Raw genomic sequence first — 18,430 nt, forward strand, 5'->3', positions numbered from 1 at the left:
AAGTTTATGTGATGATGTATGATTGATGACAATGATATTATAAATTTGTGATGAAAACTTTGAAGTAACCCCATAGTTGATGAAAAAGTGATGATGTTCTTAATGGAGTAGTCTAGACCAACGAGAGGAGAAAATAGATGTTGAGAATTTTTTAAGTGAGTATTATTATGTCATCATATAGGTAGGACTTGCAAGTCTAGTGATTTCAGGGAAGTACAACTAATGAGTCTAATCGTGGCGATCTATTGTTGAGCCTTAAGACAATATTGTTAGACCTTGGAGGTATATGGTGGGGAGTTCCTAGGTGCCTTGGAGGTAGCACTCTAAATTTCGAGAGCTACCATGCAACACATTTTTACCTCGATTGTCGCGTATATGTGTCTCGGGTTGAGTTGAGGGGTTCTATGAGAACCGGGCCAATTTGAATTGTCCGTCAACTCAGGTGGTGACATAGTATCAAGCCTCCTAACCAAGTACTTCAGAGTTAGAATGGCACCACATTGTGAAGTAGAGTCAAAGTTCATGCATATCATTACATTTTGGTGTAATTAATATGTACAATAATAATTTCTCTTAGATGATTTGATGTTATAGTGAAATATATTGATTTTTGTTGTGTGATTTTGACTTTATAATGTGACTTTATGCAGGACATCTACATCATTGGGGCTTGTTATATTTAGAATAAACATCATATTGTATGCCTTTGGCAGATGATTGACATTTTTTTTATTGTCCTTGTCGCACCGACACTTTGGTGTGGTCTCGATAGCTCTGCTACGTCTTTAAATATTTGCTTGAATAAAAATCATTTTAACTTTTATTTCATATCAACATGTTATCTAATATAACTTTTGTTTACTTTTACAGCCGACAACCAATAGAGTTTAGGATATTTTATATTATCACTCTCCAAGATTTGATGAGTAAACTCAACAATCTCTTTACATTTGGTGATTCTAGGAGGGTGGAAAAGATTTAAAATCATCCTTCGATCGATTTTTCAAGATGTCTTAGGTACACAAATTTTCATCTTCAAGATGATGATGATATCCAAACAATGACCATTACCTTAATCATTATGAAACAAAAGGATCGGTTGAGTTAGACGCAACATTGACCAAATCTAAAAATGATACTTTTAGAAAGTTTGAATCACCCTAGAAGCATTGATGAGATCATGAATTGTCTCGTTGAACTTGAAGAATCAACTACCTTAACTCAACCATGATACTAGCTAAAGTTGTGTTTCTATTGAAGTTTTTTTTTAAGTTGTATTTATGTTGTATTAGTGATAAGTGTTTTGTGAGGAACAACAATAAAATGTCATTCCAAATATAAAATGTTATTACAAACATAAAAGTTAGTCTAGCGCAATAAAGTAGTCAAAATAAATAAGTCTAACTCTAACACTGCGTACACCATTCAACAAGACTCGGTGCTTCAGGTTTGGGGTAGAGGCACCAACACCAGCATCAGAACTATGAGCACCAATATCAAGAACGTCTAAACAGGGAGCTTTTGCAGCAGAACAAGAGATCATCTGAGGATGAAATATTCTATATACCAATGTAAGTATCCCTCAACACACAAGTATGGATATACGACTGGATGCAATCTAATTTGAAGGGATTGAATAGAGTTCCTATACATAATCCATTCAACATCAACATCATAGACAACGGGCATTGGCAGTATAGGAGGGATGTACTGAGTATACCAAAATTGTTGTAGCCACCACTCTGAAAAATATGGTACCATCGTGGAGCACCAACGAATGTAACCTGTATACATCGATATAGATTAAAATTATGTTGAGGCGTCATCATAATTTGGCGTCAAAATAACATCAATAGGTCCCAAATCATCAAATTTCCCTCTATCATAAGCAACATTTTAGATGTTTGTTTAACACTCCATCAAAACATCTGTGGCTATGAAGATATAGGTTGATTCATACTACGTTTACAAATTTCAGGGAAATGCTTATAAATCTATGTTTGTAAAATAATTAAAAAGTGCATATAGTTACATAAGCATTTTATCAAATTACAATATAATAAATATAAAAAATAATCATATAATATATTATAAAAAATGTATATGAAATAGAGATAAATATCAAAAGTATCAAGGTCTTGACAACGTATCAAGGTCCCCATTAAAAACTATAGGAAATAGGTATGCCCTTGCTGCATAGTCAAGTTAACCTTCATGAAGTTTCTTAACAAACATTGTTTTCAACCATTCAAAACTATAGGAAGCACCTCTATTGGCCCTAATCTCATTCACAATTTATGCCTCATCCACTCCCAATAACTCAACAACAACAACATTTGTCAAATCTTCACTTATGTTAGCGGAAGGTATGAATACACTCATGATAGTAGGAGGTATGAATAACTTCTCATAGCAATGTATACTCAACAGACCCCCAACATCGTCAAGAGTAATAGTCATTTCACCAAATGAAAGGTGAAATGAACTAGTTTATGTGTGTCATCTCTCAGCAAAAGTAGATATAACATTACCATCAATCATACGCAAACTACATTTTTGTAGAGGACGTAAGTCTGATCTAGTAATCCATTGATCTATCTCAATAGGTAATACATATCTAATATCATTATTTTGTCCTGTTTTTTCATTCGAAACAACTTTAAATGAACATATATCTTGTTTAATAGTGTTTTATGTTATAATAGTTAATTAATTGAAATAACATCATCTATACTTTATAATATATTACTATGCTATATTATAGTAAAAATAAAAAAGACTAAAACTACAATTAAACTTGAAATAATTTATGTAATATATTATACTAATTTTAATAAATTACATACCAAATTATAACAATTTAAATAAATTATATTCTAACTATATACCTATATTATACTACAAATATAATAAATTACACATACTATACTAACGTACATACTATAATGTAATAAAATGAATTATTTATTAAATTGTTTATCCCATACTCTAGCTGTAATGTGATCCTCATAGTCCTTAAGGATGGAAATATCGTACGGTCCTCCAAGAAATGGAGGCTGATTAGGCACATGATCTAGTTGTTGCTCTTCTTATACATGTGATCCTCATACAGAAGATCATGTTGCTCCTCTTCGTGCATGTGATCCTCAAACATAGGATCATGCTCCTCCTCCTAATGTACGTGATCCTCATACGCAAGATCTTGATGCAATGCCTGCTCAAACTCAGGCTAAACATGATCTTCTTGATGCTCTTCTACCTCTTGTTGCATCTCTTTGTTCCTCTTTCTCCTTTTCTCAACAACAACTCTTCTATTAGATTATGCAGGAAGTTGAATTCGAAAATATTTTATCGTATTCTTTGCTCCTTTGTTCCTCACAAAAAAAAATGTAAAACAAGTGAAAAAAATTGGAAAATAAAATATAAATAAAAATTGACCTGAAAATTTATTTATTTTTCTAATTTTCTTATCGTTATATTGTGAACCAGAAAATTAATTTCAAAACTGAATTTTCTGGTAATTATTTTTATCTAGAAATTTTATTATTCGAATTTTGTGTGTCAGGAATCAAAAAAATAAATTTCTAAAAGAAAATACCTACGAAAAAAATTCATTTTCGAATTTTCGAATTTTCAATATAACTACTATAAATTTCAAAAATTGAATTTTACAATTTAAGAAGTTAAAAATAAATTACTTCTTCAAAAATGATTCTCCAAATTCTTTTTACATAAATTATTCATGTAAAGGTATTCGAAAAGTTAAGAAACAAATTTTATAAATTATAAAATATAAATTTAATTACAAAATACAAAGTCGAATTTTTTAGTTCTTTCTATTTAGTGTGCAACTTCATTAAATTTAATAGTTCGTCCACCATAGTGTAGTTAGAAATTCAATTTTTGACAAGTTCACTACTGAAATTGTGTCAACATATCATCACAATTTTCTTAGTATTTTTATAATTTAATAATAATAAAATTATAATTGTTACATTTTTTATTAATTTATTAATAATAATAAATTTATAAAAATTAGTGAATACTATTTAATATTATTTAATTAATTCATATTAAATTTACCGTTAAAATAAAAAATAAATAAATTATTTTAAGATAATATGATCCTTTTTAATGAACCAATGTTAAATTGAGCTTTGGAGATGTCAAATACTTCCAAAAGAAAAAAGAAATCTTCCCTCGTGTCTTTTCCCAAAGTAAATACCATACATCCGGAACAAACCGGTTCAGCCAATGCATTCCACGTGTCACTATATACTACTACCAAGGTCTAGAACTTGCTCGACTTTTAGCACCACACGCCGTATAAAAACCTCAACGCGTTTTATCCGTTTCTTCAAATCCCATTCAATTTCAGTAAAAACAGAGATATTCGCATTCAAAATTTGTGAACAAGAAGATCAAACATTTAGTTCGTTATTTGCACCTGAATCATTACCTTCAAAATATTGCTTATATTTTGCGGTGAGTTATCATTACTATAAAAAAGACAAATTTATCTACATTTTTATTGATTTAATTTAATGCATTATTTTATTGCAATTATTATATAATACTTATTTTAGTTTATATTTCGTAAAAAAAATCAATTATAAGTTCTAATTACAATTGTTTTTATTTTGTTCTATTTTTTTTTTCAAATAATATAGTAGATAATATATAAATTAAATTCTAAAGTAAAAAAGCCAATAAAGTGTGTACAAGACTGTAAAAAAAAATTCGTGATTATATTATTTATGGTTTGTTTAAACTAGCACAAAAAACCTGATTTTCTTTGCGGCTTTTTTTTTTTTTTTTTTTTTATTGTGGTAATTTATTTTCATGTTATATTTATTTTTGGGTATAAAGATTTCTTTATATACCACGTATTGGATTTAAAAAATAAATAAATTTACCATTAAATATTGTTTCTTTTTTAATAGTTTAATTGCAATAGGAAAATTAATAGAAAAATGAAAATAATAGAAAGAAAAGGAAAAAAAATGATTGAAAAATAACTCAAATTAAGTAGTATTTAGAAGTTTTTTTAAAAAAAATAGTTTTAGAGTTTAAGAATTGAGAAGTTAAAATAAAATAAAAACAACTGCAAAAGACATTTTTATAATAAAAAATAGACAACATTAAAATGGTGTATTATCTCTATTATTAGTATGGATAATTATGAGTCGGACTAAAAAAGCACTGAAATTATCTTCTAGCTCTTTTTTTAGTGGAAATTATCTTCTATCTCTTTATAAAATTTAATAAACTATTATTATTATTATTATTTGATTAAAGATGATATAGCGTCAATATAAAATTGACAATCAATCATAATATATTAATTTATAAAATATATATATAATTTTATGTTCGAATACAAACTGAAATATCTCATGTCAGTGGTAAATCTTAAGGAAGAAAGCTCTATGAATTTTGATGTGTAGTTGTAATATGGGTTTGAATAGATGTCTATTGATAGAGTGTAACTACAAATACTCTAATACTCAAATCATTTTATATAGTTGAAATAGATGAGAGGCACCATAGACTCTATTTTAACTTAAAATACTGGAGACTCTTAATAAAAAAGTGAAATTTTAATAAGTAAATAAAAGAGATAAAATTTTAGTCTCTATAATATTTCAAAAATTTATTTTAGTACCTATAAAAAATTTTCAACTTTTTAATCCTTAAAATAAATTATTTCTTTTAGTCTTCTATTTAAATTCTTTTTTGTAAAAAATAAATTTTCAGTCTTTAAAAAAATCTATAAAATCAACATTGAAAATATAAATGAATAATTTTTTCTAAATAATAAATTTAAAAAAGTATAATTTTATAGGAATAAAAATATATTTAACTTATAAAGTGCTTCATTTCTTTTATTATGAAAAGTAAAAGTTGGGTCCTCACAAATTAGTAACTCTATTCTATTAGACTATTTATACAGCCGAGACCAAAGGTAATATATCATACATATTTATGTCATGAGGCATAGCTTATTTACCATGAAATGGGGTGGTATTGGATTTGGAGATGTTGAGTATAATTAAACCAAAAATATATTAACATGGAATCTAGAAACATGAACCTTTTTTCATGCGACTACTAAAACTTTCAAAAGTGGCTATTCTCACAATAAAAGAAAACAAAATTTGATTACGACGTGTACGGATCTTATAACTTGTTGTAACTATCAGCAGTACACAATTGGAATGATGTGGAAGGTGGAAAGTATTAGTTGATTCGATTTTTTTTTTTTTTTTTTTACTTTTAAATTGTTTGTAGATTATCGCACAATTCTTTAGAATATTAATAATGAATTCTATAAAAGTAATTTTAATAAAAATTCAGTTCAAATAATTAAATAAATAATTTTTTATTTTTCTTAAATTCATTTGAGCATTTTTTGAGAAACGCGATTTTTTGTTCAACCTTATCAAAAGAATCTTAATTTCAATAAATAAAAAATGAATTTTCATTAGACTCCACTAAACGTGGATATCCTTGCATTACTAGTTCATTTTCTTTCAGTGACGAATTTTGTTGGTCATTCTCAAAATAATCATGTGGCATAATTTCCCCTCCTTGTAAAATTCCATAATTAGAATTGTTATCTTACTTGTACTTTTTTTTTCCGTTATATTTTTTTTGAAAAAAATTTCCAGCGAAGTTGTCATTCATATTTTCGGTACACAAAGTGTAATAATTTCAGTTATTATTATTATTATCAAACAGTAAGATAGACACGTAGTTCTAAAATCAGAAAGAGTGACATTAAAATTTCATTTAAGTTGTTGTTATTGTATGGTTTTTCCCTTTATATGAATCTAATTTGGGTAGGTAATAAAGACCATGCTAAGGACAACATCAGTAGCTTCAGAACAAACTTCGTGTTGGATAAGGATTCCTCCTTCATGGCTGCCACATCGGAATCACTCTAATTCGCGCATAACCTTTAGTAACCATCATCATCATCATAAGTCCCTAGGTCTATACCACATAATCCATTAACAATTTTTCAGTTTTTAATGAACATTTTAATTGATATTGATATAATGTTCATGTCATGTGGCAGTTTTTTTGTCTTTAATTTTTCATTGATAGATTGTCTTGTGACGCATGGAATTATATTAAATAGTAAATTAGTTTTATGGTTCCCAATGTTTGATGTGTCACAGTGGTGAAGTGTTGCAATATGACGGTGACACCTAAGATATTGATTAACGATGGGAATCTGGTGGTTCATGGGAAGACTATACTGAGTGAAGTTCCAGACAACATTGTAGTAACTCCAGGAAATGGAAAGGGAATTGTCACTGGTGCTTTTGTTGGTGCTACTGCTTCCAACACCAAAAGTCTCCATGTGTTTCCCATTGGTGTCTTACAGTAAGTTCTTTTACTATTTACAACTTAATGGCTAATCCTATTCTTATTGATTAGGTTTTGTTGAAATCATAGAGAATAGTTGGTGATTTAGGATATGTTCGGTGAATTGTTGTGACGAAAATTAATTTTGAATTCATTGTTTTTGTAAAATTGTTTTTGATTAAAAATATGGTGAATATAAATTGGTTTATATTTGGATAAATTTATACAAAAGTGGGTTGAACAATAGATTCTAGGCTAAAAATCAATTAATTAAAAAGAGTGTTGAAAGGAATGTGTTGCTAGAATTATTCAAAAATGATTGTAGAGTCAAAACTTCTAAATTCTTATTTCAAGTTAGAATCAATTCTAGAATTAAAATTGATTATACTCGAGAACATTTTTCTCTACACCTTTAGAGACAATTTTGCCTCTTCCAAAATTTTTAGGGAGAATTTTGCCGTTTATGTGGTCTTACTTAGCTCGAGATAATCCTTATTTATACCAAAAACATTGGATGGTTTAGTTTATATAGTTGTTGTCGGAAAGAAATTTATATGATGTTTTAATGATGCATTTTAGTATATGTTCTTTAGTTAAATTAGACAATGATGCTTTTATGGTGAAGCTTGCCTCATTTGATCAAAAGCTTGTTCATATAAAATTTGACTGAAACAAAAGTAAACAGGGTGACATACATGATTGTTGCTTTTGGTTTTGGGTATGTATGAATGACCTAAAAGAACTTGTTACAACACATTCATTCATCTAGTCTACTAAATTTCAGTTGAATTTATTAACAGGGATCTCCGATACTTGTGTTGTTTCCGGTTCAAGTTATGGTGGATGACTCATAGAGTTGGAACTTATGGGAGGGATGTTCCATTGGAGACCCAATTCATGCTTATAGAGATTAAAGATAGTAAAAATCAACAGGAAAATTCTCCAGTTATCTACACTGTCTTGCTTCCTCTCTTGGAAGGCCAGTTCCGCGCTGTCCTACAAGGAAATGACAAAAATGAGATAGAGATTTGTCTTGAGAGTGGTGAGTTTCTTTTGGCCATGAAAATTGATTAGATATTGTGCATGTTTGGTTCTATGGTGGCGAAAACTACTAGTTTGAAGTTAGAATCAATTCTAATCGAGAACTCTGAAACATATTAAAATCAATTCTAAGTCTTCGGAATCACTTTTGACTCTTCAAAAAGTGAGTCAAAACATGCACTGGGTAAGCTCCAAATTTGAAGGGATGATGAGATGAAGCTATGATTAATGAAAATACTATTTGAATGGAGAAACCTGTAAATGACTACCAATCAGTTAAATTAAACAAATGGGGTTTATAGCTTCGGAGAAATTAAATATATATGTAGGGACTAGTGAGGAGTTCCAAAGAACCGAAACGATATTTTGCATTTGGTGTGTGGGTTTGGTTTTGCAGGAGATCCTGCTGTTAAGACCAATCAAGGCCTTCACATGGTCTACATGCATGCTGGAACCAACCCGTTCGAAGTCATCAACCAAGCTGTTAAGTGAGGCCTCTTTCTCTTTTTGTCTGTGATTTTTTATCTATGTGGTCTCCAATGTCCTCAAATTCTATAAGACCCTACACAACTAGAAAAAGTTGAATTATCAGCAGAAATTAGAGACGGAAAATGAAAAAATGAATTTTTTTTTTATAGAAGATGGAAAATGAAGTTGGTCTTTGATTTTGGTGTCTATATCAGTTTGCAAAGAATTAGAGACGAATTATGTTTATCTGTCTCTAATTTTCCATTGCTTATTCATTTTCATTTTAATCTCTATAACTTAGCTACAGAACTAAACGTGGCATTCATGATTTTAAGTTGCTTATTTATTTAATTTTTTTTATAGGAAAATGCTAGTTGACATATTTCTTAGTATGCTATGCAAGTATTCAGGGTTTGATCCTTCAATCTCATTCTCAAACTCTTTCAAGTGTCCCAACTCAACAACCTGAACTATGCTTGGAGACTTAAGTCTCTTATTAGCCATTCTAATTGAAATTTTTTGTAGTAGTTATATGAATTATTAGCTAGAATTTTTCTCTCATTTGATGGAATTGGTATTTGTATATTGACAAATGTTGTGTTACTGACTCCTTTTCTGATTGTCAATAAGGGCTGTTGAAAAACATATGCAAACTTTCCTTCATCGTGAGAAGAAAAGAGTAACAATCCCCTCCTAGAAATATCACCAATACATCCATTTATTAATTATATGTAATGGATCTTTAATCCTTCATATCGGTTGGTTTTATGCAGTTGCCGTCTTTTCTTGACTGGTTTGGCTGGTGCACATGGGATGCTTTCTATACTGATGTCACAGCTGTAGGTATTGAAGAAGGCTTAAAAAGGTAATTAGTGAGAGAAATAAGAGTTGGAATTTATTAATGTTCTGTTAAAAGAGATCAAGATGATGTTTAGACATTGACTAGATAATGAAGTGTTGTGTTTTGTTTGATTCTTTTACTTTAGCCTATCAGAGGGAGGTGCATCTCCGCGGTTCCTCATCGTCGATGATGGTTGGCAACAGATTGAGAGTAAACCAAAAGATGCAGATTCTGTTGTACAAGAAGGAGCCCAGTAAGATTTTACCTGTTCCTATATAACGTATTTAGCATAAGCTTTCCATATTTAGAAATGTGTAATTGATCCTTTGGATAATGTGATGACTGCAGGTTTGCTACTAGGTTGACTGGTATTAAAGAGAACACTAAATTTCAAAAGAATGGAGAGAGTAATGGCCTCAAGCATGTTGTGAATCAAACAAAGCAAAATTACAATGTGAAGTATGGTCGAGAATCTTGATAACCTATAAATTTCAAAATTAGTCGTATTCTTTTGTTCTTGAGTCGTTTGGACATAACTAAATTTATGTGACAAAAGAATTATCTGATGACCTTTTTTATTGGATAGGCAAATGTTAATTGTTAGTATGTTATGTTAGTAGCCAGAGTTTTAACCCTGGACCTTGTTCTCAAACTCCTTGGGGTGTCTCAAATCCACTTGAACTACGTATGTTTATGTTTCTGAACTGTGGATTTCTGATGGGCAGGTATTTTTATGTTTGGCATGCTCTAGCTGGTTATTGGGGTGGAGTGAAGCCAGCAGCAATTGGAATGGAACATTTTGACACTTCCTTGGCTTATCCAAAACACTCTCCAGGGGTCCTAGGAAATCAACCAGACGTCGTCATGGACAGCTTGTCTGTCCACGGCTTAGGCCTAGTTCATCCAAAGAAGGTCTTCGATTTCTACAACGAGCTCCATGCTTACTTAGCTTCTTGCGGAGTAGATGGAGTAAAGGTTGATGTGCAAAACATTATTGAGACCCTTGGTTCAGGACATGGAGGCAGAGTCTCGATCACACGCAGCTATCATCAATCACTCGAAGCCTCCATTGCTCGAAATTTTCCCGACAACGGATGCATTGCCTGCATGTGTCACAATACTGATGGCCTATATAGTTCAAAGCAGACTTCTGTTGTGAGAGCCTCTGATGACTTTTACCCACACGATCCTGCTTCTCACACCATTCATGTTTCATCTGTTGCATATAATGCACTTTTCCTTGGAGAATTCATGCAACCTGATTGGGACATGTTTCATGTAAGTAGAAGTGGTAATACCTAGTCAGTGAATCTGCATTTTCCTATTTCACAGATGTTTACAATTATCAATTTTCACGAAAATATATATCATCTTCTATTTATAGATTTTTTGAAAGTTCCATACTTATAAAAGTGGTAGCAAAACAATCAAATTGTATCCATTTTATATTTTGAATACCAGTTAGCATGGTTTTAAAGAATGTCTGTTTCTGCGATTTGGTCGGTTACATCAAGGTTACATCAAGGTTTTTGTTGTACTCGAGACCGCAGCATAACCACAATTGGGGTCACTTATACTTGATTGCAATTCTCCATACTATAAGAATCACAGTACGATGCACTGGTTTTAACAGTGATACTCTTGTTAACAAAAGAACATCTGTAATTTCAGAGTTTACATCCGGCGGCCGAGTATCATGCTGCAGCTCGTGCAATCAGTGGAGGTCCAATTTACGTTAGGTATATCAACATCGATTGCAGTTCCTGTTCTAAATTTGGTTATACATGAAATGAGTATGTATTAATATCATGACATGGTTTTTGTTGCTTTTATAGTGACAAACCAGGAAGACACAATTTTGATCTTCTAAAGAAGCTTGTTCTTCCTGATGGCTCAGTTCTCCGAGCTAAGTTACCTGCCCGGCCCACCGCTGACTCTCTATTTGTTGATCCAGCAAGAGATGGAACTAGGCTCGTTTAATCTTCTATCTGTTTTTCTATCGGCTCATTTACTGTTGTGTTGTGCTTGAATCTTATGAATTAAAATTAATTTCAGCTTGCTCAAGATATGGAATTTGAACAAATGTTGTGGAGTGGTTGGTGTATTTAACTGTCAAGGTGCAGGGTGGTGCAAGATAGAGAAGAAAAACCGCGTTCATTGCGAAACACCCGGGACACTTAGTGGCTCTGTTTGTACCTCTGATGTTGACCTAATTGCTCAAGTAGCTGGTGCTGATTGGAATGGGGATGCTATTGTCTATGCTTACAGATCAGGTAATTTCATTGGGCATAAAATTTCCTATTTTCAAATAGTGAAGTTACTTTATACTTTGATGAAGTTGATTTGAATTCAATTTTATTTAAAATTGATTAGCATCCACATTTTAGGCGACGTAATTCGACTACCAAAAGGTGCTTCAGTTCCAGTGACACTAAAAGTTCTAGAGTATGAACTTCTCCATTTCTATCCAATCAAGGTAAGGCTCAAGAAAAGTTTAAATCTAGGTAAAGGTAGTGATTGGATCGTCATACGTGATATTACAAAATAATACAAAAATTTACGTTCAAATTCAGTTGTGGTTGCAAAAACATCAAAATTTACGATGAGCTGCAACATCAGACCATGATTGCATAATTTATTTTTAAATCTGGGTCTCAAGTATTAGACCATTTGTCAAATTAAATACTCGTTTACTACATAAAACATATATTGTTTTTTTGTGATTTTTAGCCTATGATATGCTGAGTGAATTGATGTTGTTCGACAGGAAATCGCACAAGGTATTTTCTTTGCACCAATAGGACTATTAGATATGTTTAACACTGGTGGAGCTGTAGACAAGTTTGAAATCCATAAAGCATGTGAAATGGATGATGGAGGGTTCAGCTCTGCCAGTTTTGAAAAAGAAGCAACAGCGTCTGTTAGCCTTAAAGTAACAGGAGGTGGTAGATTTGGGATTTACTCATCCAAGAAGCCACTTAAATGTGTGGTGTGTGACAATGAAACTGACTTCAACTATGACTCAGAGAATGGGTTGACAACTATCTTCATCCCAGTTCCAGTAGAGGACATGTATAGATGGCCAATAGAGATTCAGTTTTCAGTTGTCAAATCTTATTAGTTAGTATTATGGGATTGTTAGGTTACAGGTCTAGCAGTATGAATTAGAACTTAGATGGTTTTAGGGGGTAGGTTATTCCTAGGATTGTAAATAATGCTTGTTTCTTTTGAATAATGTAATCATGTTTTTAGATTTTAATTGGAGTTTATTTTTTTTCTTGAACTTGGATAATAATGAAGTATTTAGTATGGCATACAAAAATATAATTTCAATCAATTCGAAAATTTTTTGTTCAATTTTAGTAATTAAACAAAATTTGATATTAAAACACAATCTTTGAGTTCGATATTTGGTACTACTTTTTTGCTATTACTTGCAACAATTCAATACACTTATTGAAATGCTATAATTTGACAAACATAATTGCACGATATGCATTGTTTTGATTGAAGATGTTATGGTGGCATACGAGGATGTTTCAATAATGAAACATCAGTAAGGGAATAACAAATGGGACGTCGGTTTTGGTCATGACCAAGATCTACCTTATAGAGAAAATGATCACAATTATTTTGGTAGTCTACGTTGACATAATTGGGATAGATTGTCCATAATTTATGGAAAATGATTGATTTTTAAGAATTTGATAAAACATGTTATTTTAAAAATTTCATCTAAACAAAAATATTTCAAAATGTTTTTCCTCTATTTATAGAACTCGCTGAGATTATTACCTCATTCCATATTTTTATGTATTTTAGTAGATAAAAAGACTTGAGCTCGATCTCTAGGCGAACAGATGATGATGTTTTGTTATTAAGAGGTATTATATTTTATGTAATGGTACTTCATAGGATGTTTTGTAAACTATATTGTGTCTAGTTACAATGACATTTAATGTTTGTATCTTACTAGAACCTATAAGATAATGCAAATGTAAAAATAATGCACATGATTTTATCTTGGTTCACCACCAACTTGATAGAACTTAGAGTATTTTACTTTGAACAAGTGTTTTGCTAGAATTTAAAATCTTAAACTCTGAATACTTAAAAAGGTTGAACTCTTAAGGTTTTTCTGAATAACTTTGGTTTTTAGGATTTCTGAGTTTGTTGAGTTCGTGATTCGTTCTTCAACTTTGATTTCTATTTATAAAAAAAATTAGGGTTTTTGTTTTGTCCCTTAAGGGTTTTAAATTGTGTCTCTTTTCCAGTTTAGCCAACAATTATTTATTCCAAACATAGATTAGATTGATATGATCTTAATAATATGACTGTTATGCAATTCTTTATTTCCCAATATGGTCTGATTAATTCTTCTAGAAAGATATTGTGCGTATTTTTTCAGATTACGTTTGCAACTAGGTTCACTTGAATCTTCCTTCATACACTTGATTTGATTTAGGTAGGAACAAATCTAGGCTTGTTCTCGAACCTTCAAAAATAATGATATGGCTAAGTCCAATTCAGTATTTTGCTTAATCTATCAGAGCCTTTGACTTTACATCAAAGTCTTGACTTTTCTCCATCAGAATCATTGACTTGATTGTTGGACTCAGATGTTGTGTTGCTTGAATAATTATATCAAGGGAAAAATTGTGTGACTTAGAATTAGCGCATGGACAATTTCACATTTGTTGCAATATCATAGTCAGTACAAGTTCAGAGGCTGCTTATGTAATACAACATTTCGAAACATGTTGCAATTATTTGAGCTAGCGGAACATAAGCTTTTGAGGCAGACTTGAACAATAACTTCGAATTTTAGAGTCATGCAGAAAGTAGACTTCATTAGAGGCATGCCGATATACTGTTCATCAAAGGCATGCATAAATAGTTCATTAGAGGCATGCTAATAGGAAGCACATTTCAGTCGTCATTAGCTGACACACATAATCATAAGAGGAAAATCTCCAAGGGAAGATGTGTGCACACAGTAGCACGTGCGTTTATTAAGTTTGACTTTGCTTCCTCTAGCCATTTCCTCAAATTGTTTCCTCGGGTCCTTTCCTCATGTCGTTTCCTCAGGTCTAGTCGTTTCATTTTGACTTCCTGGTCTAATTCTTGGTTCCAACGATCTCCCATTTGCTTCTCATAACTACTTCTGATTTCTTCTGGTGATGTTGTTTTTTTTTATTTTCCTGTTCTAATTCCTACACACTTAATGAAGTCATCAGTGCAATATATTGTTCTCACAAACTTTGTTAACATTAAGACCACACAGAGGAATTGTTCAAGGGAACGTCTTGGTTCCAACATGTCTTTCCAGTACTTGAATTTTTCTCCATCAAACAGAGGAAGTATGATAACATTTCCACTTGTAACGTCATCACCATAGTCATAATAATATAGATATTTACTCAAATACAATTAAGTGCTCAATATTGAGATCGAGCTTTGATGACAATTGTGGTTCGAGAAACACAAGAAAGATTGGTTGAATTGTGTTTTACTTTAAAACCATTTTAACAAGATTAAAACAAACACTATAAGAACAACATCAATCTGTGGCAAAATTTAAAAATATTTTGTGGGCAAAAAAAAAACACTCACATAATACTGAACAGAAAAGCCTTTACAAATACTAAAATTCAAATTGACTATTACTTGTGGTTGAAAAAAACCCTAAAAAATAAAAAAAAATAAAAAATTTTTTTGGCTAATTGTAACTTTTGTGGCACCCAAAAAGGGCCACAAAATTGTTGGAGGGAAAAATTATTTGATTTTGTAGCGGCCAACACGCTCACAATGAGTTTGATTAATTGAAAATATCAGTAGGAATTTGTAGCAGTATAAGTCCTCACAAAAATCAGACCGTTGCAACATTGTAAGGGTTTAGACCGCCACAAAAGTAACTTTTTTTTTCTTACAACCACCACAAAGGGAATAGAGCCGTTAACATTTTATGGCCGCTTTAGCCGTCACAAATGTTTTATTCTCCATATATTTATAGCATTCTTCCTCTCATTTTTTACTTCTACCTTCTCTCTAAATTTTCTATCTACATTCTCTCTATAAATATTTTTCCTCAACTTTTATTTTTCTCCAACTTTTCTTTCTACCTTCTCTCTTGAGTTTTAGTAAATTTTTTATTTTATTATGTTTTGTTTATTAATGTTATTTTTTATTTGAAGTTATTTATTTAATAAATATTATTTAATTTTTATTTTGGTAGTGGTGTTATTGTGTTGATTGCAAGGAGTTGTTATGTGTTCGTAAGCTTCAAATCAGTCACTACCCTACATCAAGTTAATATGTAATGCATTTTAAATATAGATTAGTAATTTATATATTTAATATTGAAAATAAAGTTATATGGTTATAAATTATGTTTTGAGTGTTAAATATTTTATTTTAGAATGTAGAATATTTTATTTTTAAAATTGGTTATTATATTATCTTTAAACTTTAATATTAGTAAGATTTGTTAAACAAACTGCTAGTAAAATATTTAAATTATAAAATTTTACTAAAATGAAAACGTAGTTATTTTTGTTGTAGTTATTTTTACTACTATAATTTATCGTGTTCGTAAAATATAATTTTAGTAAGAAATTGTAATTTTTTCAGCAAAAATATAATACTTATGAAAAAAAAAAGTAAATATATAATGTTGATTTAATTATAAATATGTAATATTATATGTAAAATATTTTTATATTATTTTCAAAAGATATAAAAAGGTATTTCAAAATATTAGTAGATTTGTCTAAACAAAATTTTGTTGTTCATATAATATATGATAAATAATTTTTTTTAAAAAATGTAAAAAGTATTGATTTTAATGTTGTTATTTTTAAAAAAATATTAGAAAAATCAATGATACTAATATTTGTTGTTAGTCATTACAAAAAGTTGTAGTTGAGTTCGTACAAAAAATTTATATATTTTTACGATCTCTATTTTGGTTTTTAGGGACTTAATTTACGAAAAAAATTTATTAAATATCATTTAAAATTTTATTTTAGTTTTTTAACACCCTAAATTTATTATTATTATAAATTAATGATATTTTCTTATACATGTGTTTATTGTGGTGTGATTATTTTTTTTTAAGCGATTGTTTTTTTTTATTTGTCTTTGTAGTTAATTATTTAAATAAAATTAATATATATATATATATATATATATATATATAATAATAATACCAGTCTGGATTGATATTATCTTATGACTCATATTTTAGTATTGTTTATTATCTAGACCTTTATTATTTAAATTTATTTTTATGTAAATATAAATATAAAATAACTATATTAATTATATATTAAATATAATAATGATGATGATGCTGTTCATAAATTTAATTCTCCGAGTAATAGTCTAATAATATTTATTAATAGCTTAAATAATAAATTGAATTCGTCATAAACAGAATTAATAGACCTAAATTAATTCTAAATTCGTGATATTCTATAACCTAATGAGAAGTGCTGCCAATTAGTAAAACCAACATACATTTCACACACAATCTTTAGAATATAGTCTCAACATAAAGAAAAGAAAACCCTGTAGAAACTGCTTAATTTTTATCGATATGGTGCATATATTTTGCTATCTATACTGTCGTATTATTTTTTTTATTAAATCTTCATTTTATGAAATTGACAGAAACTCTAAAGATTTTGGTATGATTATTGTCCCTCGTATTAGTCTTCATCCTATGCCTTTAATCCCTTATTTCCTTTTCTTTCTTCCATGTAAACCAACAATTTCTTTTCTTTTGGTATAAAACACTTGGGCATTCAAATTATTATTGATATGCAAATTTGAGAGGCTTGAATCAAAATGAGTATTAGTTGCATATAATTTCTTTTCATTTTCAGGGTCAATATGTAATCTAAGATTTGACTAATTTATATTAATATTGTGCAGAATTTTCCTTAGGTTTTTAATTATTATCTTAGGTTACATCAGAGCGTCTAAATGCTTTTGTTTATTTTAATTATAATTCAATGTTTTATAACGTGCACCAGACATTAAGTAAATATTGTAAATTACATTGATATATCATCTATTTTAATATCAAAAATCATGCCTGCATGGTAATTGTTTAACAATGTATTACTTTATTTTTCTTTTATAATAATAATAGTAATAATAATAGTAATAATAGTAATAATAATAATAATAATAGTAATAATAATAATAATAATAATAACAATAATAATAACAATAATAATAATAATAATAATAATAATAATAATAATAATAATAATAATAATAATAATAATAATAATAATAATATCTAGTGTAACATCTTGTTCCAGCCTTAGTTCCAGCTACTTTGTTTCAGCCTTGGCTTTTAAACAACAATACAATCACGTAGCAGTACAGTACATCCAGTATATTTGTCTGTTTGAATAAAAAGAAGGGAGTATATGTTCCTAATTACATCAATTTAATACATTTTCTTATTTTCAAATTCGATACACTTTGGTCTGAATAAAAAGAAGAGAGCATATGTTTCTAATTTCATCGATTTAATATACTTTTTTCAATTTCATCAAATTACATCAATAAAGGACATGTATTCTTTTTTTTAATTTTTTTTAATAATAAATCTGCTTATTAATCATGGTTTTTTTTTTAAAGTACTAATTAATCAAAGTTGTTTATTAATTTTTGCAAAACCTTAAAATACAT

The 18,430-nt window shown here is 29.5% G+C and overlaps 1 protein-coding gene across 4 annotated transcripts; it reads left to right on the plus strand.

Moving 5' to 3' along the window:
• The first annotated feature begins 4,357 nt into the window (after positions 1-4,357).
• Positions 4,358-13,007, plus strand: LOC101492955 (probable galactinol--sucrose galactosyltransferase 2). Of its 4 annotated transcripts, none has more exons than XM_004513710.4 (15): positions 4,358-4,485; positions 6,847-6,994; positions 7,185-7,392; positions 8,175-8,416; positions 8,813-8,903; positions 9,514-9,562; positions 9,657-9,748; positions 9,870-9,977; positions 10,073-10,183; positions 10,450-11,002; positions 11,396-11,463; positions 11,560-11,694; positions 11,780-11,997; positions 12,112-12,200; positions 12,492-13,007. In XM_004513710.4, the coding sequence occupies exons 2-15, from the start codon at positions 6,859-6,861 to the stop codon at positions 12,843-12,845; spliced, it is 2,454 nt and encodes an 817-aa protein (XP_004513767.2). In that variant the 5' UTR covers positions 4,358-4,485; positions 6,847-6,858; the 3' UTR covers positions 12,846-13,007. The 4 variants fall into 4 exon arrangements, 3 of the variants coding, with proteins under 3 accessions (XP_004513767.2, XP_012575045.1, XP_073224210.1); XM_073368109.1 differs by lacking the exon at positions 4,358-4,485 and adding an exon at positions 6,447-6,593; XM_012719591.3 differs by lacking the exon at positions 6,847-6,994 and having other exon boundaries at positions 4,363-4,485.
• Positions 13,008-18,430: the final 5,423 nt, after the last annotated feature.

Source organism: Cicer arietinum, chromosome 4, assembly GCF_000331145.2.
Source record: "Cicer arietinum cultivar CDC Frontier isolate Library 1 chromosome 4, Cicar.CDCFrontier_v2.0, whole genome shotgun sequence".
Classification (NCBI taxonomy): domain Eukaryota; kingdom Viridiplantae; phylum Streptophyta; class Magnoliopsida; order Fabales; family Fabaceae; genus Cicer; species Cicer arietinum.

Bases quoted from the DNA above. Each gene is read 5' to 3' on its own strand.
- LOC101492955 (XM_004513710.4), top strand. From the start codon at position 6,859: ATGCTAAGGACAACATCAGTAGCTTCAGAACAAACTTCGTGTTGGATA. The intron at 11,464-11,559 runs GTATATCAACAT...TTGCTTTTATAG, and splicing joins GGAGGTCCAATTTACGTTAG to TGACAAACCAGGAAGACACA. The intron at 12,201-12,491 runs GTAAGGCTCAAG...GTTGTTCGACAG, and splicing joins TCCATTTCTATCCAATCAAG to GAAATCGCACAAGGTATTTT.